General features: G+C 30.8%; 3 protein-coding genes across 9 annotated transcripts; 1 reads left to right on the plus strand and 2 right to left on the minus strand.

Moving 5' to 3' along the window:
- Nucleotides 1-10419: 10419 nt before the first annotated feature.
- Nucleotides 10420-12084, plus strand: LOC110415570 (phenylacetaldehyde synthase-like). Its single transcript, XM_021427264.2, has one exon. The coding sequence runs from the start codon at nt 10436-10438 to the stop codon at nt 11903-11905; it is 1470 nt and encodes a 489-aa protein (XP_021282939.1). The 5' UTR covers nt 10420-10435; the 3' UTR covers nt 11906-12084.
- Nucleotides 12085-14630: 2546 nt separating this feature from the next.
- On the minus strand, nt 14631-18280 carry LOC110415311 (chitinase-like protein). The gene is made up of 5 exons (XM_021426926.2): nt 17387-18280; nt 16407-16457; nt 15814-15947; nt 15245-15345; nt 14631-15123 (listed from the first exon to the last, which is right to left on the minus strand). The coding sequence occupies exons 1-5, from the start codon at nt 17753-17755 to the stop codon at nt 14942-14944; spliced, it is 837 nt and encodes a 278-aa protein (XP_021282601.1). The 5' UTR covers nt 17756-18280; the 3' UTR covers nt 14631-14941.
- A 153-nt stretch (nt 18281-18433) lies between these two features.
- On the minus strand, nt 18434-22349 carry LOC110415309 (uncharacterized). 7 transcript variants are annotated; one of them, XM_021426923.1, is made up of 9 exons: nt 22156-22349; nt 21731-21847; nt 21199-21539; nt 20928-21090; nt 20364-20544; nt 20185-20265; nt 19748-19855; nt 19009-19278; nt 18434-18726 (listed from the first exon to the last, which is right to left on the minus strand). In XM_021426923.1, exons 3-9 carry the CDS (start codon nt 21497-21499, stop codon nt 18628-18630), a joined length of 1203 nt encoding a protein of 400 aa, XP_021282598.1. In that variant the 5' UTR covers nt 21500-21539; nt 21731-21847; nt 22156-22349; the 3' UTR covers nt 18434-18627. The 7 variants fall into 7 exon arrangements, with proteins under 7 accessions (XP_021282598.1, XP_021282596.1, XP_021282600.1 ...); XM_021426921.1 differs by having other exon boundaries at nt 21199-21542; XM_021426925.1 differs by lacking the exon at nt 21731-21847 and having other exon boundaries at nt 22163-22349.
- Nucleotides 22350-23874: the final 1525 nt, after the last annotated feature.

Here is a 23874-nt window from a genome sequence, read left to right on the forward strand (position 1 = left end):
GTAAATGGGAACCACCGAGAAAAAGGAAAATATTTGTTTACTTGATAGTGCAATGACACATATCATACTTTGTGGCAAGCACTTTTTCTCGAGTGTGACATTGCATAAGGCAAATGTCCATACAATATTAGGTCTTGTTGAGATTATTGATGGCTTCAAAAATGCCACAATTGTTCTGCCAAATCCACCACTTTTCATATCGAGGATGCATTGCTAAGGAGTAGATTGAAAAGGAATCTACTTAGTTTAAAGGATGTATGCTGTAATGGGTACCTTCTTGAGACAATTTATGAACAAAATAAGGAATGTATTTGCATCATCTCTTATAAGATAGGCCAAAAGACCATTCATGAGAAGCTAAAAGCTTCAACTATAGAACTATATTGTGTCACTATTAGAGTTGTTGAATCCTATGCTACCATACCTTGGAGATTGGTTACTCTTAATGAGTTTAGACTTTAGCATGATCACCTAGGTCATTTGGGAGCTATGATGATGCGTAGGATAATCCAAAATACTATAGGACACCTTTTAAAGGATAAAAAGGTTTTGTTATCCAAGGATTATAAATGTGAAACTTGTTCACAAGGAAAACTCATTACTATCTCAATGCAATTTGGGCTTTAAGTACTTGGCAGAATGTACGAGACCATATATCATTTTTGCGATAAATTTGTTGACACGTTTTAGTTTCAAGTCAACCTAAAGACATTAGACTAGGATAAAACATATCTTCCATTATCTTCGATGCCCATAGATTTGAGATAGTATTATTCCAAGTATCCCATTAACTCTGGTTTAGTTGGATACTTTGATGCGGAATATAAATCTGATTCATATAAGACTCATTTTCAAACGAATTATTCATTTCTCTATAATGGCACTACCATTTCTTGGAGCTCTACTAAGCAAATGCTAGGAGTTATATCCTCCAACCACTCCAAGACTGTTTCTTTATATGAAGCTAGAAAAGATTGCGTTGGGTTGAGATTCATTATAACGCATATTTATAATTCTTGTTGTTTAATACCGATTACAAATTCTCTCACTATAATTTATGAAGATAATGTTTCTTGTATTGCACAAGTCAGGGGAAGATATATTAAAGATGATAGAACCAAGAATATCTCATTGAAAATTTTCTATAATTACAAACTCTAGGAAAGTTGATAAGCTGATGTTATATAGATTTAATCCACCAATAATCTTGTAGATCTTTTTATCAAGTGATTGCCAACATCAACATTTGAAAAATTAATATATGGCATTGGAATGTGACGAAAGATTGGTTTGCCCCAAGAGTGGCAAAGTATCAATTACCCTAAAAGTTACAAGTCCCAAAAGCTGTAGACCCCAAAAGTGGCAATATGACTCAATTGAGGGGAAACAATTACGAACTTAGTGCACTGTACTTTTTTTCCTTTTTGTTCAGTTTTTGCTCCATTGAGTTTTTCCAGCTTAAGGTTTTTAACGAGGCAACAATAGCATGTCCAATTACGCCATCACAGTAGTGTTCCAAGGGAAATGTTATGGAATATGGACATATCACACCACATTAGACCAATTCAAATTAAAGTAAATTTGATAAATAATAAATGTATTATCCACATTCTAGATATTACAAATTCATTTACGTGTGGAAATTATTTAGGTGATAATGTGGGATTTATCAAGAAAATAATGTAATTTAGAGATATATCTTAATAGGAGATTGTGATTGATCTGTTAGGGGTCTCAACAATAAATAAGGGGTTACCCCACCCTCATTTGTAATACAGTTATTTTTCATTTTAAGCATTGTTTCAGTATTACATAAAGAGCATTATCTCAGTATCTCTCTTTTCTTCCTATTTTTATTATTTGTTTACAATAGTATATATTATATATTTTTTCTCTTGATGACCTTTTTAAAGAATTTTAACCTTTATTCCTCTTTATCTTTAACTTTTCAATAAAAGTTGACTAAATTAACTTTTGTGTAAACATATTAGGATGAAGTTCTAGTCTCATGAAAAATTTTTGGATAAAAATTTCCAAACATTCTGAATGTGCTTCTAATTAAAAATGAGTAAAAATAATTTGATATGATTTCCAAACATCATCCAAGTTGAAATCTTCAAATTAAAATTTTATGTTCTAATATAATGATTAAAAAAACCAAAAATCAATATATGTTGAAACATAAACATCTGATTTTAATTAATTTGATTCAATTGTAGTAAAAAGAGAAAGTCCGTTCTATTGCTTTATCAATTTCAAAGAAAAAACAAACTAAAAACTTTTCTATAATTTATTAGAGTCAGTCATCAAATTGTTAGTGTTGCTGTAAGTCAAACCAAAACAGTCAGATAAAAAAGAATAAATCACATGTTTATATATGAATGCTAAATAGTACATGACTTTCCCTTAATTGTGGGTAATCAAAATGTCGGCCAAACCTTTTTCAGTCGACAACAGTGATACCATTCCTACGTTTTATCTCAGTCAAAATCTTCAAATTAAAATTTTATGTTCTATTAACTTTAGAAAAAAAAATTTATGTTCTAATATTATGCATTAGGAAAAAAAACTCGAAAAATCAATATATGTTGAAACATAAACGTCTGATTTTAATTAATTTGATTCCATTACAATAAAAACAGTACAGTCGGTTCTATTGCTTTATCAATTTCTAAGAAAAAGTAAAATAAAATTTTTTCTATGAATTATTAGAGTTTGTCAACAAATTGTTACTGTTTCTAAAAGTCAAACCGAAACAACCACATAAAAAAAGAATGAATCACGTGTCTATATATGAATGATAAATAGTACATGACTTCTCCATGACGGTGGGAATTCAAAATATCGGCCAACCCTTTTTCAGTCGACAACAGTGATATCATTCCTATGTTTTATCCAAGTGGAAATCTTCAAATTAAAATTTTATTTTAATATTACTATTTTTGATTTTTTATTATGTTAAATATTATATGTTAATTTGATGATTTATGTAAAAAAACATAATTATATGAGTGAAGGAATAAATGTTTTTTTTATGTTTAAATTATTTTTATATTTTATAATTATGAATAAAATTTATAAATTTTCATATTATAATTTATAAAAAAATAATAAAATTTTGATTTATTAGTTCAAAACTGAACTAATTCGATGTTTAGTCAGTTTGAATTTTTTTATATTTAATTAATTTTTAAAAAATATTTAATCTATTTAATTTTAAGTATGATAGACCAAACTCTCTAACTATTCACCTATAACTTTTAGAACTCAATGACAAATATAGGTGTAATGTAGCAATTTATGGACAAACCAAAGTCTACTTAATCAACTAATTGGGCCAAAATCCATTTTGGTTTTTACCTAATATGTCCAAATATATATGTTTTTTTTTTCTAGCATTGCGTTGGGAGAGTCTAATATTTTCAAAAGAACAATTGGCCAAATTTTTATATTAAATAATTTTCATCAAATTATTTTAAATAATAATTGTTTAAAAGAACAAATTATAATTTTATTTTTTTTACTTTTCAAAAAAAAGTATGAAATATCTTTTTTATTTTTTTTCCATTTTCGTAAACTTTTTTCCTTTTTTAATTATCCTTTTCTTTTGATACCAAAAGTTACAAATTATTTTAAATTATATTTAAAAAATACTTAAAAAATAAAACCATCTATGCTGAGAGAGCTACTATTCTTGGAAATTTTAAGAATATGGTGTCTTGGAAAGCAAGTATATTCTCATATTTAATTTTATTTAATTTATTTATAATAAAAGTATATTTTGTTAATAAAACAAAGAGTTTGTTTTAAGTAAGCATTCATTATTTAGTTATTAAGGTACCAAGATTCTATTGAGATATTAAAATATATTTGTATAAAGAAAAAGTAGGAGACATGTATTTTAATTGAATCTAAAAATTATTTAAAACCATATAATAAAGTTGATCACTTTATTGTGTTAAAGCTGTAGTATCCAGATTACTTCTAATCATTGAAATGGTTAACTTTGAGTAATGACACTATAACATAAGCTGGAATCATATGAGAATTAAATTTAAGTTTAACCGTTATTTAAATCATAATCTCACACTTATATATTTGCTTATAGTAGAACTGAAACCCTAATGGATAGTGAACTCATGTTTAATCTTCTTATAATTTTTGATATACCATGAGCATGATCATCATCAAACATTGATCTAGACTCCGTATGTTGGGATTATAATCGAAATGAACATCTGTGAACATATATCTAAATAATGGAGTTCAAAGCATTAATATCACTTCTAATAATTTCAAGAAAATTGGTGATTAATCTGAGCTCACTGAATTGATGAATTAGTTACTCATCACATTTCAATACTCAAAAGATGAGATCTAAAGTATTGAATCACTAATTAGATGAAATTTGAGATTAAGGGAGGAAATTGACATAAAAGGTAAAATGGTAAATTCAACTTTTGCTATTGGATGGTTATGAGGGTTCATAATATAAGGTTTGTAATTGGACAACTAGTAATTAATATCAAGTTTTGAATTATTTCTTTTAATTATAGTTAATCTAAGAGTGCAACCATAAATCCATGGTGGAGTGAATTCATGGTTAATAAGTTGATTTATTTTTAATGAGATTTTGAATAATTCTAAGTTTATTAAAATTTAGAATATCTATGTCCAAATAGATTCCTTACTTTGTTTCGTAGAATTCAACTTATTTAAGTTGAAATGTATGTTTTATTTGATTAATTAAATTGTGTTAAAAAATGACAACTTTAATAAGTTTATCTTAATTTAAACAAGAAAACATATTATGTTTTAATTTAGACAAAGAAATATGTTTATCTTAATTTATACAAGAAATCATATTTGGTCTTAATTTAGACAAAAAAATATGTTTGACTTAATTTAAGATAGAAAAATATTTTTTATCACAAAAAAATATACTTATCTCATTTCAGACAAGATAAAATCTTTTTATCTTAACTAAAGATAAAAGTTGTCTTAAATTAAGAAAATGTTAGAAGGATTCTAGTAAAATGAATTTAAACATCCATGTTGATAAAAAGAGACTCCATGTTTGACTATAACTTTTTTATTTATTATTAATTTTTTTTAAATAAAGATGGATAATAATAAAATAAGAGTTATTATTCAACAATGAGTATTATTTTATCAAGAACTCTAAATGATAATTAAAAAATTAAATTATTTATTTTTTAATGTTAATTTAGATATTTATGGAGTATGTTTGGTACTTCCACAACTCCAAATGGATGGTCAAGATTGATTCAAAGATATTTGATATTGATTAAACCTCTAAGGCAAAAGTTTTAATAAAAAGAAAAAAAATTGAAAGAAAAGAAACATATGTACTTTTCTTGAAAAAGTTTCAGTCTTCAAACTTTCTTCCTCTTTACTTTGCCGTATTTCTTTTCTTCTCTTCCATTCTTGGTTCAATTTTCTAAAAGAAAATAGTCATTAATTTTTAAGAAGAAAATAAAGACAAAATCAATTGTCATCTTGCAGTCTAGCATTCCATACCCTATCCACTCAAGGTTTAAGTTGAAAGCATTCTTGAATAGTATGTTGTAAACTTATTTAGTCAAAAAATCAATCATTGGTATGGTGGTGTCTAAAAATAAGAATTTTAAAAAAAGGTACTTTTTTTCTTATTTAATAGATTTTTATTTTGAGGATGTGATTATTTTATTTGTAATAAGAATTATGTGTATTTTCACTTGTTTAATTAGATTGCTCACTTCCTTTATAAAAGAAAATTTTTGAAATCCACGCTTTAAACAATCACATCAATTTATTTAGATCAAACTCCAACAACTATTATGACCTTTTCGCCTTTTTTCTCCTTTCTCTCTCGAGCCATTTCTCTCTCTTTTTTTCACTTATTCTCAAAATGTTGGAATCCATATTCGAAAGAATGAAAAACACACAAACAAATAACAGAGACTTAGTAGTTAATAATAAAAAAGAATAAGAAAAAGTTTTAAATGTGAAAACTTGTTTAAGGCATGCTATGGAAAGCGCTAACTTCATAGTAGATTTCTGTCACGGTTTCAATGCAAATAGCAATCAATGACATCTTACTTCCAAGATACAATGAAACACTTAAAAGATTTTCTAATGTACACTGAAATAAAAAATATGAAGAACTCGTAAATCTCTCAACTACTCTTGAAGGAATTTTAAAATATAGTAGAATAGACTTTTTGTAAACACATAATGCTTAGAATGATCTGTTGAGAAAAAGGAGATTAAGAGAATTTTTGAAGCCAGGATACATGAGATGAATCTCTCGACTGCTCTTAAAAGAATTTTAGTATGTTGTAGAATAGAGTTTTTGTAAACATGAAAAACTTAAAATGATTTTTTGAGAAAGAGTAGATTAGAAGAATTTCTGAAGTTAGGATACAGGAGATGAAAAGTGCTTTTCAACAATGAGGGAATGAATATTTATAGATAGTGAAAAATTGCCAACGTATTTCATTATACATACACATCCATTCATGAAGTGAACAAATTTTGAATCATTAAATAAAATAAAAAACCAACACAAAGTACCTTCAAAATAAAAAAATTAACTAAAACACTTGAAAAAATATTACAATTCTCTCCAAATTCATTGTAATTTTTTTAACAACATGGTAGATATTAAGTGGGAATCTGAAATGCGTTGGCCACGTCTATAAGAGTTAAGTCTACATATGTTACAAATTTCATCTACTTGCCACCTAAGCCTTGAGGAAGGTATAGGTCTAGACTTGGGCAATTAATTCAAACTCAATAATGGAAATTAGTCTCACAAACTCAATAATGGAAACTAGCTCCACTCTTTTAAGGAGACAAGGACAAAAAGTATTCACTTGATCAATAATTTGTCTAATTATTATTATTATTTCTTCTTTTTCAAAGAATCAACGTTACAAGATCTTTTCGTTATTATTATTGAATCAACATTATAAGTTATAACCATATACCCTCAACCTCGAAATTAGGTATAGAAGGATTCAAAGACAAATAAATGTGATTAAAGGATAACCAATAATCATTCACTCTTTAATTGTCTGTTTGGCCTAGTTTATTTTTAACTTATCTACTTTTTTAAATGCAAAAGTTGAGTCAAACAGTATTTTGTAAGAAACTCTTAAAAAAAGCAGTTTTTTCTTTTAAAGAACAAAATTTTGAAAAAAAAAACTTTAAAAAAGTTCCAATTAAGAGCTTTCTCTTTTTTTTAAAAAAAATAAAAAAACACATCAATTTCTTAGGAGAGTTATTTTTTTTCAAAAGGATCCTCTCTCAAAAAATACCTCCTCCCTTTATCCCTATCAATCTCCCTCTTCTCTCTTTTTTTTTTTGCAAATCATCCTTTTAGGGTTTTTTTTTATTTTTACAAAAATTAAGAGAAAAGAAAACTCAAAATTCAAAACTGTATTCATATATTATTTCTTCTTATTCTTTTTGTTTTGTTTTTCATTGTATTTTATATCATTCTTTTCTTTGGCTTTGAAAACTCTCTTTTTTGTTTGATATTTCTCAGTTTATTATTGACCATTATGTGATGTTTATTTGTTCTTAACTTTTTTCTGGTGTATATAATATTTGTTAATTATGATTGAAATAATTAGTCAAATAGGTCAATGGTTGTTGAGATAAATTACCTGAAATTGAAAGTCAATATTTATACTCGTTTGTCGTAACTCAATTTTAAAGATTTTTTTTCTTTTTAAGTATAATATGCTACACTACAAGAAAATTGAAATAGACTTTAATTTCTTTAGCAATAGGAATTGCAAAATCTCTGAGCTTCTTAGCAGTGAATTCTACATTTGAGTTGACAGTATCTAATAGATGATGTGGCAATCCTTGACAAAATAAACAACCCATTAAAAATGGAAAAAAAATATAAAAGCCAAAACCTTTTTGTTCATGGAGAGAAACTTTGTTGGTGAAGGCAACAAGACCTTGATATACTTGTATAGAAATAGTGTTAGATGATTTCAATAAGAAAATGGGTTACCAAGTCAATAGTTAAACGTGAATTTTTTAACCCAGTTGGATTCATTATTAATGCCATCTCGAGTTCTTTTCCTTGTATGTAACATCAATTTTATTCAACTTCAAAGGTCATAAATTTCAAGTCAATCTTTAAAAAATAATAACAAATATTTTTTATTTTCTTCTTTTATCTTTAAGCAATTCATAATAATATAGGAGAAATTATATTTTTTTCACACTCATCTTTCTTTATTTGATTCAATTTTTTCCTTATTTATTAAATACCCTTAATAGTAGTTTTAATCAAAATTAAAGTTTCTATAAGTTGTTTTGTCAAATAGTTTATCTATAAAAATGAGCTTATAAAAAGTAAATTTACCAAACAACTTTAACTTAATTTTAAAAGTTATTATTTTTTTATAAAAGCTTTATAATAGTTTTAAGCTTAGAAACAAAGCAAAACTAAACATGCTCTAAGTATAGAAACTACTGATTACATTAGAATAGAGAAGAATAGAAAAATATTGAACACAAGACAATACCATCAAATTCAAAAAAAAAATGGATATTTGATTCTGGAAAAATAATAAGATATTTGATTTTATACTAGAGCATTCTATTTAATAGTAAATGTAAGTATTCTCTATTTAAAAAATTTCATTTGAATCTCTGACCAAATAATAACAAAAAAGAACTTATTTTTAACATTTAAACTTGTCCATAGAATATGTACGGACAGTGTTGGCTTCGAACTTTTTCAGTGTCCAACAATTCTTGCCTTTCTTGTTTGGCGAGACGTCCTTCCATCTTATTGATTATTGGGCAAATGGATTGACTCTCACGAGTAACTTTCATTACACCGCCTTTGCGCCCCATGTTACGGGAAAGCACCGGAGGTAATGCCGAACTGCAGCTCTCAGCATTACGGTATCTTGCAGGACCCTAAAGGTTTGGCCATGTCTTTATTTCATTGCCAATTCCTCGCATGTTTTTCTCTTGTTTGCATGTGTTTTTTCAGACGTTTTTGTTGTGTGGTTGTGTATGCGACGACTTTACATGTGAAAATATAAGGTTATCATTGCATGTGATACTCCCACTAGGAGAAGGTTAAGGACATTTTTAAAAGTAATTTTTAAAAATAAGATTTTTTTTATAATTTTAATTATTTTTAATTAAATTAGACAAAATTACTCTTAATAAAATTATAAGTTATGATGTTATACCTTATATACAAAAACATGCTACATACCATAATTAGGTTGTTACACGTCATATACAAAAACATGTGACACGCTACGTCGTGTTAAAAAAAAATAATTTTATTACACGTTATGTATAAAAACATGTTACACATCATGGTTAAATTGTTACATGTCATGTACAAAAACATGTGATATATCATGGTTAGGTTGTTACACTCCATGTTAAAAAAAATATTGTTATTACACACCATATATAAAAACATGTTACACGTCATGGTTAAAAAATGTTGTTACATGCCATGTTGAAAAAAAAATTATTATTGTTACACGCTATATTCAAAAATATTTTGTTACACTTTAATGCATAGAATGTTATTATTACTTACGAATCAAACTTTAAATCTTTTAAACTCTCTTCAATTTTTTTATTTTTTTGATAATTTGACACCGATTAAAATATTTCTAACATGTTTTCATAAATCAAAACACAAATTTTTTTATCTAAAACACTTATTTCGATTAAAAATAATAAAAAACTTTTCTCTGAAAACCTAGGTTTATAAATTTTAAATTTTTGAGTTTATTGGTGTCCAAGTCTTGAATTGATTTAATTAAAAGTTATTTCAAACATCTGTGATCATTTTTATCATTTTTGTTTTATCTAAAATACTTAAAAATCAAATTCTCCAAATAGCTATTGACCTAAGCATATCAAAACCATTACTTGGTGTCTTGAAAGTATAAGAAAGAGAAATTTAAAAATGCGAGAGAGAAATCGGAAACATAGTAGACAAATGCCGAACAGAGAAATCGATAAAACTTGAGAAACTGAGATGGTGAGAGAGAAATCAGAAGTACAAATGAGAAGAAATTGTAATTAATGGTTTAATTTATTTGAAATAATTTTAAGAATATTTTTATCAAATTAAGACTAAATATAATTAAATCAGTTAAATTTATTTTATATCAATAAAAGTTAATTCTTATAATTTTCTCGGAAGGTTAACTCCATCCTATTCCCCTGTCCTTTACGTAAATCAAAGAGACGGTGGGTATTGGGCGGCCACATTAATGCCCTACGTTGGCTGTTGGCCACCAACACCATGTACATTTATCACATCATTGTCTGGGCTCCGTCTTCTTTTGCTATATATACACCATTGGCCTGCTGGCCAGAATACCATTGAAATAAAGAAACAATTTCAATTTCTGCATTTTGACAAATGGGCAGTCCCTCTGGAGAAATTTTCCTCCCCCTTGAGCCAACTAGCTTCACAAATGACTCCAACGCAGTGATTGATTTCATTGCTGACTACTACAAAAACATTGAGGAATACCCAGTTCAAAGCAGCGTTGAGCCTGGTTACTTGTCAGCAAAGTTGCCCGACTCTGCCCCTTATTGCCCTGAATCACTGGAAGATATACTCAAAGATGTCAATGATTGCATCATACCAGGCCTTACTCATTGGCAAAGTCCTAACTTCTTTGCCTACTTCCAAGCAAACGCTAGCACTGCTGGTTTTCTTGGAGAGATGCTTTGCTCTGGTTTTAATGTGGTTGGCTTCAACTGGATTTCATCTCCTGCTGCCACTGAACTTGAATCCATTGTCTTGGATTGGATGGGCAAACTGCTTAAGCTACCATCTTCATTTTTGTTCTCTGGAACTGGTGGTGGAGTCTTGCACGGTAGCACATGTGAGACCGCAGTTTGCACTTTGACCGCAGCAAGAGACAAAGCCTTGAAAGAACTTGGTGGTTGGGAAAATATAACCAAATTAATGGTTTATGCATCTGATCAAACGGATTTCACTTTCCAAAAAGCTGCTAAATTGGTAGGCATTCCACCATCAAATTTTCAGTTCATCGAAACATCTTTATCAACAGGGTTCTCAATGTCATCAAAACAAGTTCGTTTGGCTATTGAACATGATATCAAATCAGGTTTGGTGCCATTGTTCTTATGTGCAACCATTGGGACAACAGCCTGTGGAGCTATTGATCCCATTGCAGAATTAGGCAAAGTTGCCAGGGAATACAAGCTTTGGCTCCACATTGATGCAGCTTATGCAGGAAGTGCCTGCATTTGCCCCGAGCTCAGGCATTACCTTGATGGAGTTGAACTTGCCAACTCTATCAGCATGAATCCACATAAATGGTTTCTCACTAACATGGATTGTTGTTGTTTGTGGATTAAGGAACCCAGGTTCTTAGTGGATTCATTGTCAACTGATCCTGAAATTTTAAGAAACAAGGCTAGTGAATTCAAAGCTGTGTTGGACTATAAAGATTGGCAAGTCGCATTGAGTAGACGATTCAGGGCCTTGAAGCTTTGGATTGCGATCCGTAGGCATGGCCTGGCTAACCTGATGTACCACATTCGCAGCGATATCAGCATGGCCAAACGGTTTGAGGCATTCGTGGCTAAAGATGACAGGTTTGAGATAGTGTTACCGAGAAAGTTTGCGTTGGTTTGCTTCAGGCTTAAGCCCAAACAAGAGCTTGAAGGCACAGAATTGAACTGTAGACTGCTGGAGGCCGTAAATTCAAGCGGGAGAGCTTTCATGACTCATGCAGTGGTGGGTGGGATTTATGTCATTCGTTGTGCGATTGGGACAACTATGACTGAAGAACGCCACGTGGATGCTTTGTGGAAACTCATTCAAGAAAAAGCTCAAAGTTTATTAATGGAGTAGATTAACTAACAAATAAATGAAGAAATGGTTCTAAATCTAAATGTAATTATTTGTTGATCAGTGGTGTTCACAGGTCAGGTTATCTGCCCGATTATGTTTGGGTTTGGTCGTGAACTTTTGGATTCGATCCGGTCCGAGAAAATCATTATATTAATAAATAATATATATTTTTAGATTAATTTTAAAATTTTAATAAACCATAAGTAGATTTAGAAGGTTGCCATATGCTCCATTAAAGTATATTTAAAAATTAATAAGTTAAGATAATAAATAAAAGGATGTGTAACAATACTCTCTTTGTGCTTATGAAGTTTAAAATTTCACATAAACCGTGTATGGAGTAATCCTCCAAATTAGATTTTCCATTTTCTATACCACCAAAAATTGGCATTATTAATTGTGGATTAATCTAATTAATCAAAATCTTTTATGAAAAGTAACTAAAGATCAGAACTTTCTAAATCATAACCAAATTGTATAAAAATTCCAATTGAATTGGAAATTATAACATGAAAGAATTTGGCATTTGCAATATTATTTTTTGCATATAAGAAAAATATAGGTCATAGGGAATCCCGATTTCATATCAAATTTTGAAAAGATTTGTACATTACACAATTTTTGTAGAACATCTTTTTTATTTGAAATTAGATATCTAATCCATGGTAATACTTTGTTTAAAGGTTTATAATTAATCACTAATCTTGGTGTTCCTCTTTCTAATTCTGCATTGTTTATGACATAAAAAGCGAAGAACTACTTTTTCTTATAAAGTTTTTCTTTAGCCAATTTTGGATTTCTTTTCTACAAAATTCTTTCATTTATTTATTCATTTAGATTGGTCTTGCTTTTGTAGGGATTTATTTATCATTAAATTCTTTGTGATAAGGTAATCCTACTTCATGTCTTTTTGTATCCTAAAAGGGGTTAGGGATATCAGAACAAATTATTTTTTCTATTTCATTCTTAATTTGTCCAATTCGTTATTGGATTTCGTTGGTATTTAATTGTTGATTTATTCTTTCAAAAGAAACTTCTTCCTTTAAATAAGTAATCTGTTTTTGTTTGTGACTAATTAATAAGATGAGCTGATTTGTGTATATTGACAAAGATTTTAGTAGGTTAATACTTTTAATTTTTAGTTTTTCAATAAAAGAAAAGTAATATATATATATATGTTTTTTCCAAAATAGCTACCTAAAGGTCCTAGGTAATATATACATGTTATTTCTGTAATACATAGCCGACGTGTGCTTTCACAAAATCCGATTTTACTTATAATATAAGGTTTAGAATGAATATGTCACCAAATTTATTATTTTTTGTACTAAATCGTATTGTTTATTTGAACAAGTTTTTAGCATTAATGTTTTGTAAGGTAGGTATTTTGTCAGGCCATTCACTTTTTTTTTTGGTCAGGTTACTTTTTTAAAGATATACTTTCAAGTTTTAACTTTGTGGGAATGTGTGGGTCAATCATGGGGATAAAGCTCAAGTTCAATTAGGCTATTTAATTAACCAATTTAGCAATTAATTTCTCTACTGTTAAAATTAAATATAATATAATATATATTTACATATTAAATATTATAATAATGTACAATTCAATAAATACGATGATTTCAAAGTAAGCAAAAAGTTTACAATAATTTATTTTCTAAAAGAAAATTGGGAGGTACTATAAATAATAATATTTCAATATTTATTAACCTAGTAGAGTGGCCTCCTTGACTAGAAATCTTGACTTCACCCTTAGTTGCCACATCTCAGTCCATATGCAAGTAATTTAATGCTTAAGATAAAAAGCCTATGCTTCTAACAGAGCTTACTAGCATTTTTTTTAATATGGGAAAGGAAAGATTTGACCTAACTTTTTGAGTAACATATATAGTTAAATGTCAAAAGAATTTTTTTTCTTTTTATGATAGTAATAATTAAAATTGTATCATTTTTAAATGAAAATCTCTTTTCGATGAGTATTTTAAGAAACATTTTAAATATTTTAATTACATATTAAATCTTACAAAATTACAACATATTTTAAATATTTTAATTACATATCAAACTTAACGATATACCTTAAATATTTTAAAGGCATTTCAGATTTCACAGGACGTGATCAAATGAAACCATAAATTGAAATAAGTATCTCATATTTTCTTTTGGTCACCCCATTTTTTCTTACTAGCATTCAAAACTAATAAATATGTGTATTTCAAACATTTAACTTAATAATAAATATATATTTTTTATCATAATAAAAAAATTAAATTCAAATTCTCCTTTCTGAAATTGAAATGAATAGTTGAAGCCCTCTCAAGAATGAGATCCTTTTGGATTACATAGTTATTATGAACTCCTTTATGATGTATTTGATAGAAAGTCCTTTTAATATTTTTTTTAAAGAAAATGATGGGTAAAACTATTAGAGGCTGGAGCTGCTAGCATATCATATGTATGCATTATAACTGTCATAAAACCCATAGTCAAATACTAAGAAACCTTGTCAGGGATAATTACAGGCAAAATAGCATCTCACGCCCTTTCCCTCACTCTACTCTGGAAGATTTCTATGGCTGAGAAAGGCAGAGGGGGAACGGGGATGGGGGAAGGTGATATGCAGAGAGAGACTGAACACAGCTTGGAAAAAAGCATAGGACGAATTTCCTACTGAGAGCTGAAAATATGAAAAAAATAACAGGTATGGAGTAGCTGACAGCGTCTCTTTACTGAATCAGAGTGTCTAGTCATAAAAAATCATAATGCAGATTTGCATCACTAAAACCATTCCTGCTTTCAAAGAAAGCCACAAAATCATGGATTACACTAAATAATAAAAGTGAGGGGAAAAGGGGTAAAGCCCAGACAAAAACACTGTATTTCATAATTTATATGTAACATATTGAAGGCAATTAGATTTGACAATTTTTGGGCATATAAACTGTTGGAGGAGAAAGCAACTATCTGATGCCTTGATTCTTTATGTTATGTACACAGACATCAGCCATCCAGTAGTATCCAGAAGCAGTGAACACCTTAGTTTTCCACTCGATGAATACCACTATCTTCGTCATGCTCTGAGCTGAATTCTCCTCGATAGATTATATTCATGATAGTCTTTGTGGCTTGGCCAACAGCACGAGAAGTTTTTCTAGCAGCCCCAGCAACAACAGGCTGTATGGAGATGATAGGCAAGCTAGCCCGTTCTTGAATCATTGCTGGATAGAGATGTTACAAAAAGTGAAGTTCTAGTAAAGTACATGGGACAAAAAAAATGGGTACCACGCCTTGGGTTGTGGTGGGGAGGAAAGTTGATTCAAGAGCAACGTTTGAACTTACACATGGTCTGCTGGTGAGCTAGTGAACCAATCTGCCGAATTCCGGCTTCAGCAGCCTGCACAGCTTGAGCTGATTTGTTGACACCATCAGCAATCTCTTGGCTGAGTGTCAAGAAAGCAAACTAAAGCATCATACTCAAAATCATTAAAGCCATTGTGACAATAAAAAAGAATGAAAAGTTTTAAAGGTCTACATCTCATTTTCACTATTTAGGGTCTGAAAAGGGCATTACATCCATTGACTATAACATGCTATGAAATTTTGTACAAGAAAATATGCTGTATTTTCTTCCTGCACTACATGAGAATCCACCAGAGAAACAAAATTTCTTGGTTTTAGTACTTGAAATAGTGATCACCAACAGACTTCATCTAAATATCCCATGCTATAACAATCCTATAGAAACAGAACCTTCTACGAAAAACTCTACTTTTTCCTGCAAGAGTATATTAGTCTCTATCCAAAATCACTTTCTTATCTTCTATTTACAAGAGGAAAACACCTACTGCTGCTGATTTATGAGAAACAATTATGCAACAAAAAAATGAAATTAAGGATTTAATCATCACCTTAAATCACTTAGTTCCAGTGTAAGATCACTGAGCTCCATGCCTGAAAGCCTAATTGCAGCCATAGTACTGGGAAGTTCCTCTCGAGCTGTATCTGCTAGCTTTGAAAGAGAAACTGCAGCTCTTCCCATTGCCTGCGGAACAGGCAAAAAGGAAATAAATATAACAATATTAAAATGCAAACTAGACCTAATCAGTAAATCATATGAGAAAAACTTATGTTCAATTTATCACCCACAAAAGCATTCCTTTTTTTTACGATTGAGGCTCACTTAGACTTCCTAATGAGCATGTAAGGCTACAGAGCTAAAGTTTAAAACTGACTACATTATGAAAACACCACAATCTGGATGAACAAGCTTGAACTGTCCTGTCACTCTTGCCAGGTCAAATCACAAATAAGGTGCGAACGAAATTGTGCAATATTACACATTATTGTTCACTATGCATTATGGCCATTCTCAAATTACATCATATTCATAACATAACATAAAGAAAAATTATTTAATTTATAAATGAAATGATGAATAGAGAGCCTAGGATATCACATCAATCTTCCAGTCAAGTTTCAGATACAATATCTGAAAACTTACATAGAGTGTTGGAACAGCTGCAATGACCAGACTTGTAAATGCCAAAGAAGTCTGCACGTATCCAAGTAATTAGTATTAATTAATCAGAAATTAGGAAAACTCAATACCAAACATATTCTTTAGTACCAAAGCTTGAAGATAATAATATGAACATTTCAACTTTCTATTTTTAACACTGAACACTTGATTTCTTACCAACACCTAGCAACAGAATCTATTTAATTTTCAATCACTAGCCATAGTAAACTGCAAAATGAAAACTATCCAAAAATAATTCAAATCCCATCAGCACCCAATAATTACAAAACCCACCAAAAATGTACTATACAAACTATAAACACAACTACAAAGAATATGTTATCATATTAAACATTTTTAATAATCAAAATCCTAATAAAAACAGCAATTTTTCTCTTTTTTTCCAAAATCCACTTCCAATCCATACTACCGCATATAACAAAGCACCTAATGGCAACAAAGAGATACCCTCCAAGCAATGAAAACCAAGAGCAAAGCATAGTCTTACCATTCCAACATTCTCAAACATCCAAACATCATCAATATATATATATAACACTGTAAAAACTGCATACAAACAAGAAATAAATATCAAATTTGAAAAAAAATCCATATTAAGCAATAAGCACCCGCATAAAACATGCCAAAACCAAGAACCACCATTAAATAATCTCAAATAAGCACCAACAACCACGAAACCCTAAATAACTACCCATATGCAGAATCAAATCCATTATAAGCTCCTACTAACCTCACTTTCCAATCAATGAAAACCCAAAACCGAGCATAGTCTATCATTCCAACATTCTCAAACATCCAAACATTATCAATTCCATATAGAAAAATCTAACAATACATAAAACAAGAACTAAAAATCCATAAAACAGAAAGCACCCATGGAAAAACAAGCCAAAAACAATTACCCAGAGCACCAAATAACCTCAAAGCCTTAAACACCATACCGTACAAGCAATAAAGGCCCACAGAAAAAAGGCCTGATCACTCAAGCTCATCTTTTGAGTTGGAAAAAAACTTGGGACAATTGGGTTCCCAACTCCCACATTGTAATTCTCTTTAGATTCTTCTCCAATATTGAATTTTGAAGTTTGGGGCCATCCATTGGACACCAAGCTTGATTCCTTTGAAGTTGAATTGGTAGAAGGATTGGAAGAGCAAAGTGGGATGAAACAAGGAGATGGTTTTGAAAAGAAGGAAAGAGAAGTGGGTGATTTTAACAAGGGAATTTGGGTTTTTGTCTTTGAAGGGAAAGAAAAGAAAGGGAGTAAAGAGTTTGATGTGGGGTTCGGGTTTAAGAAGAGATTGAGTTTCATTTGAAGGAATTTCCGCAGAAAGGAGTTCGTGTCCGAGAGAATTGAAAGAGAAATGTGTTTATAAGGAAGTGAAAACTTGAGGTTAAATGTTGTCTGTCGAACAACGGTTGAGACGGTGCTCTGCTCTCTCTCGTCCAGTGGTTCAGATGGGTTGGGCTGAAGTTGAACAAAGTTATGAGTCTAGACGAGTAGCTTTATTCTTAGATAGGTCTGAACTCCTTTTTCCTTTAATTTTTAACTTCATTGCTTGGTTGATAGGAAAGCTACACACGAAGCTGACTGTAAAGTAGACTTGTTTAACCCACAAAAAAATAATCGTGGATTGCAAAGATTTTCCAACCATGATTTGTCTTATCTTCAATGCCTTTCTTGGACGTCTTACTCAATTCTATAGCTTGATGAAGATTTAACCCATACATAAAAGGCCCCAATAATGATCTCTGGACATAGAGTAGAGGTAAATCCTGTGGATGGATGTCACCGAATCTTTTGATCTTTGGTACATTCATTTACTTTTGTTCCCTCTATTTCAGCACCCCAATTCGTCATCCTCCATTAAAATTGGTTTTTTTTTTTTTTTTTTTGGAAATGTGACCATCTCCAAACTTGTAATTGGTTGTACCTTCCACAAAGAGGGGAAAGAAAGGGAACAACATGGTGGAATTGTAAGGGTTGCAATAAAGCAAGAAAGCAAACCAGATACATTTCCCTTCTCTTCAAAACTGCATACATATATTTCACATTTTGGCACTACTTGGTGCTAGCCATAATACACTATAACCACCTGTTTTTCAACAAAATCAAAAACACACAACTCACAGATAGTGAGCAATAAAGAGAAGAGAAGAGCATGGGGAAGGCATTCCTTCATGTTAGGAAAGAAAAGACTTGCAGCATAAGAAGTGTTGCCATATCAACCTTAAGGTGTCTTTAAGCATATCGGAGATCACATTTGTTTCAACCTCCTGCTCCTGAGAATTGAATGAAAAGTAGATCATATAAAATTTCCTTTTAGAAATAGAGACAAAATAACAAGAAAATGCCGAAGGTATATTTTTTGTTTTCACATGGTTCATGGCTGCACAGACCAGAGTCTTTGGCATGGTATGAACAACCAGAGTCTGTTACCACAAACCTTTCAGTTTGAAGACAAGGACAATGCAGTTATTCCTATTTCTTAAGACTAAGTTGCACAGGACAATATCAGGTTTAATGAAGATGAAAAATAATTCAAAATGACAAGAGGCACTTACCAGCAGTCCTGACACCATTCCTTTCAACTTGAGGACAACCTCCTTCGAAGATTCCCCATATGCAGTTCTGAAATCAAATCGATCAGCATATCTTACCTTGAGTCTCATGGATGAGCCTTGATAAGTAGTAGCCATTGTGTGCCAAACACCAACAACACTGTATCTATCCCCAGTAGATGCTTTTCCAAGCGGCCATCTCAACCCACCTTTCACATCTGGATCTAGAACCGCTGAGTCAATCAGCTTTCTAATGCTTTGTATCTCATCATCCTGGGAAGAGTGAAATAAAATAAGTCAGATGAAAAACCTTTCATTACAAACTTTATCATAATGTAAGTACGCATGAGACCCTCCTTCATTCTTCCTTGACTGCTACTAACTTGCATAATTATGAGAAAAAAAATCTAAAATATGTTGATAGTTCAACAAATAAAAGAGTAAACACAAAGAAAAAAGGAACCCAACCAGGGACCAGCATCACATGAAGAATAAATTTTTTACTAAAAAATAAGGCATGAAAGGTTACCTTATTAGAATACCAAGTTGATGCTACTTTCTCAAAGTTTATCATAGTTGAGATTTAGTGAATAAATTCACATGCTTTTTTGTCCATATTATCGACAAAAGATAGTTATGAGGAGTCGCCTCACAACTCGAAAATTCATGCTTGAGCAAGTAATGATGCTAAATTGATAAAACTCAATGTCGTTAGAGACCATAACGTTGCAAACTAACTTACGGTCAGAGATGTTAAGATTCTTTTGTGGCAAAGCATCAGCCTCAAGTCGAGATCCATATCAGGGCATGATATGTCTACAACCATGTCACGCACTTGGTTTAGTTCAACCTACAAGAGAAAAGTTCCCTTATGATGGTATGCCTCCGTAAATACAAAAAACAAGAAAGTGGATAAAAGTGAGGGGGAAAAACAGAAATATGTACTTCAAAATTTTTAACTACAAACTAATATCCGAGAGGGTCAGACTGTCAAAGACATCGCCAGAGAGTGAAAGTAAGACAGAAAGCTGTAAAGAATTTTAATCAAGACCCAAATATGATTTACAAATTGCAATACATTAATGCATCTGATAATAGCACATCAACATGAGGACAGAATGAGAAGGAGATTCAACTCATCAGGCATATATATTGGTCCATGGGCAGCAGAAGACTTGCCTTATATAGCTGCAGGTTTTTATCATCTTTTACTGTACATTTGCAGGAGATTGTTGAATCCAGTCGTGTGCTATCAGACAACTATAGAAAATGTAAGAGAATTAAAACATTCAATAGCTAACACAATCAGATATATGAGAATTGTGATCTAGGAATTAGAGTTTAGAGGGCAAATATACCTTCACATGGTATATATCCTTCACCTCTGCAAAATCAACTCCAATCTTTGGGACAACTTCAGCCATAATGTTTCCCACATATGAAGCAGGAAGACTTGTGTAAAATGATCTTTTCAAATTCCTGAATGTTGTCTCTGTAACGCAATCTTTTCTGACACTTTCCAGGTTCATTGAAGGGCTCCTGCACCATGTATATTAATATAATAACTGCTAATCAATCTGGTACAATTACCACAGTTGCAGAGTGTTTTTCTTTAATGCATTGGTCCTTTAACTGGCTACTTGCTAGGAGTTGGACATCATATTTATCTATAAATGTATCTTGGTCCCTCAATTGATATTGCAATAGCCACCAATTTTCAGTTTCAAAAGGTCAATACGTAATAAAATATCATCACAGTCACACCATAACTCTATTTTAACTGCAATTATACCATTCAGCTATTGAAATTCAACAATATCTCTCTGTATAATTTCTGTAACTTTCTTTCAAATTCAACTCGTATAGTGAAGAAAAGAATTATCTGTACTAGATGAAGCAGTAGTCAAGTAATCAATGCTTACCCATGAAAAAGTATTTTGCCAAACCTAGCAACCAATGTTGGTTTTACTTCTTTCAAATCTTGGCTCTCTATTTCAGCCCTTGCAATTTCAAAGGAAGATAACAGGTCTGGCAGAACATTTTCTGCGATAGACGACCATGGGCTTCCTTTCACTTCATTTTTCTCTAAGACAGTTGGAAAAATATGCTGTTAATAACAACTTTCCACAATGTAAGCAACAAAACACAGAGGGATAAAAAGGGGGATTATTCTGGAAATGATGCATCACTAACCTTTATCTACATTACTCTTCACCAAAATTACAGGTTTCTCTCCTGTTTTCCTCTCCATAGATTCAACTGAAACTGGCTCAAGACGAGCAGCAGAAGAATCGCTGTTACCATCATCCAAACCAACAGCAAACCATCTAGATATGGCATAGTTCGAATATACGATCTTTCCGCTCCTACCAACATTAGGCTTTGGTGCTCTCAAGTGTACATTTCTCTTAAATATGGGAGCCAAGGACTCTGGAGTAGGTGTTGGCCTCTCAGAATCCTTTGAATGCCGCTTGTGTGGAGGGATGTAAGCCATATAGAATATCACAATGATGAATGATGTTCAACTTGAATATCTTCTACAAACAACCATCAGGGTTAAACTTAATTGGACATGATTGATACTTTGCTGAGATAATATGCATAGTGCAACTACTGCAATAACACAAATCTTATCAAAGTTACATATAAAGATTATCTTAAAATGTCAAGGTGAAACTTAATTGGACATGATTGATGCTTTACAGAGATAATATGGGCTACATACAAAAACCGAAACAACACAAAGCATTAGCTTCAAAAATCATCTTCTTTCTTGTCTTATATTTGTTCTCCTCTTCTCTTCAGTATTCTCAGCAGCCAACACATAAGATCCTCTAAGCCTCTGTTTGTTAGCAGAGAAAATCAAAGAAAAGCCTTAAACATTTTGCATTCCATTAATTTAGTCTCGATACTACAGTCTACAAACAACCAAGTCAACAAACTCTAAAAGAGAAAAAAAAAAGAAGAAGAAGCTATCTTCATTGTTTCTTTAGCTCATCAATTAAAAACCAATAAAATTTAACAACCAATCAAAGAACACAAAATAATTGAGTTTTAGAGAATATCCTATAAAAAGAAGCAGAATTTTAGTTAGTTCTACAAAAAAATAAGAAAAAAAAAGTGGGTTCGAAAGAAAAGGTGAGGAATTACCAGAGACCTTCAATGTCTGGGTTGTGATGTGTAGCTTTGGTTAGCGTCAATTAGCTAACAAAAGCAAGGGCTTTGACGATCCAAGAAAGAGAAAGAATGTGTGTGTGTTTAGGAGTTGGGGCTCTGACGTAACCCTTTTATTCTCAACTTGTTTGAAGTACTTACGTGGAAAGTTTATTACTTCCTTCGACAAAAGTAGAGTTAAAACAGAAGTGCTTGCTTGAGAAGTTGTTGCCTTTTTCTTCTGGGGTTCAAAAGTGCTTGGGTTACAAGTTGATTTGAACTTTAGGTTATAATCTCAGCCAGCTTTCTCTATCAGTATTTCTTACTTTCTCTTTTCTGTCATGTAAAAGACTCCCCCGATTCACTTTATTCTTTAATATTAAATCATAAAAATAGAAAAACAAATAGTCGACGTATGGTGATGTGAAAAGACTTAGTTTTAAAAAATAAAAAGAATTTTATTATATTTAAGTTATTCCTATTTCCCTAAATTGAAGATAACCAACTTATTTTAATACTACTAATAATAGCATATGACTTTAATACTCCAAGTTATTACATTTATGTGAAGATAATAGACTTATCACGTGACATAAACTTTACATATAAACATAATAAAATTATTTTAATATTTTCAATTATTATATCACTTGCGTTGATACCATATTAAATTTTAAATGATTATATAACTTAAATCCATTTGATAATAAATGAAAAGATTTTTATTATATTCAAGTATCAAGATTATCTTCAATCAATTTAATGGTTGTGAGTTTTTGCCAATTTAACATATACCACAATAGGCATTACCCCCTCTATATTTTCCTCCATGAAACTCCATATCCTTATGTATGATATCCAAACAATGCAATAAGTTTATTATCTCTACACATGATAAAAAGTATTAAAATGATAATTAAAGTAAATCTCACATTAATTATAGTAAGAGCATCCTCAACACATAAATATAATAAGAATCATTTTATTTATTATCATTTGATTTAGGTAAAATATATGTCATAAAATTTATCATACTTAAACAATATCAGAACATTTCTACTTATAACTGATTAGTTTTTAAATGGTATATCTTTAGTTCATATATATATATATATATATATATATAATAAATCTTTACCTTGAATCCTTTCTTTGCTGTTACATTTCAATTAAGTAAAGAAAATTGCTAGATGAAGAACATGTATTCGTTTCTTGCTTTCTTTTATACGATGTAGCATCGAGCGGTTTTGTTTGGAATGAGAAGGATGCAGTCAGCTGAGAAAACTTCTGGTTTTTTGACGAGTGAATGGATAGCTTTCATTAACCAAAACTGAAGCAGGAATATTTACTAGACTACTAAAAGATTATTAAAGCAATATAAATACATTTGATTGAGAAGTAACAATGGTATACTAACAAACAAAGAGTCAAGATTCCTATAACTCAGAACATAGATTGGAGCTGGAAGAAATTGTTAAAGTTGAGACCACTGCCCATAAGGCTGTTTATGTCTGGGAATGAAAACAGACACAAGCAAAAAAGAGTGGACTGGCGTACACTTGTTCGGGTTTCAATGCCACACTCCTCGACATGCCTTGATCACTTTGATGGCTATTTTGGACAGATTGCCAACCAAGAGCAGACTTGGTTCTTGGGGTAGGCATTAGCAATTCTGATAAGTGCCCTTAATGTAATCCAGCTGTGGAAACCACAAAG

The sequence above is a fragment of the Theobroma umbraticum genome, unplaced genomic scaffold (assembly GCF_002168275.2).
Source record: "Theobroma umbraticum cultivar Fairchild unplaced genomic scaffold, ASM216827v3 scaffold_147.0, whole genome shotgun sequence".
Lineage (NCBI taxonomy): Eukaryota > Viridiplantae > Streptophyta > Magnoliopsida > Malvales > Malvaceae > Theobroma > Theobroma umbraticum.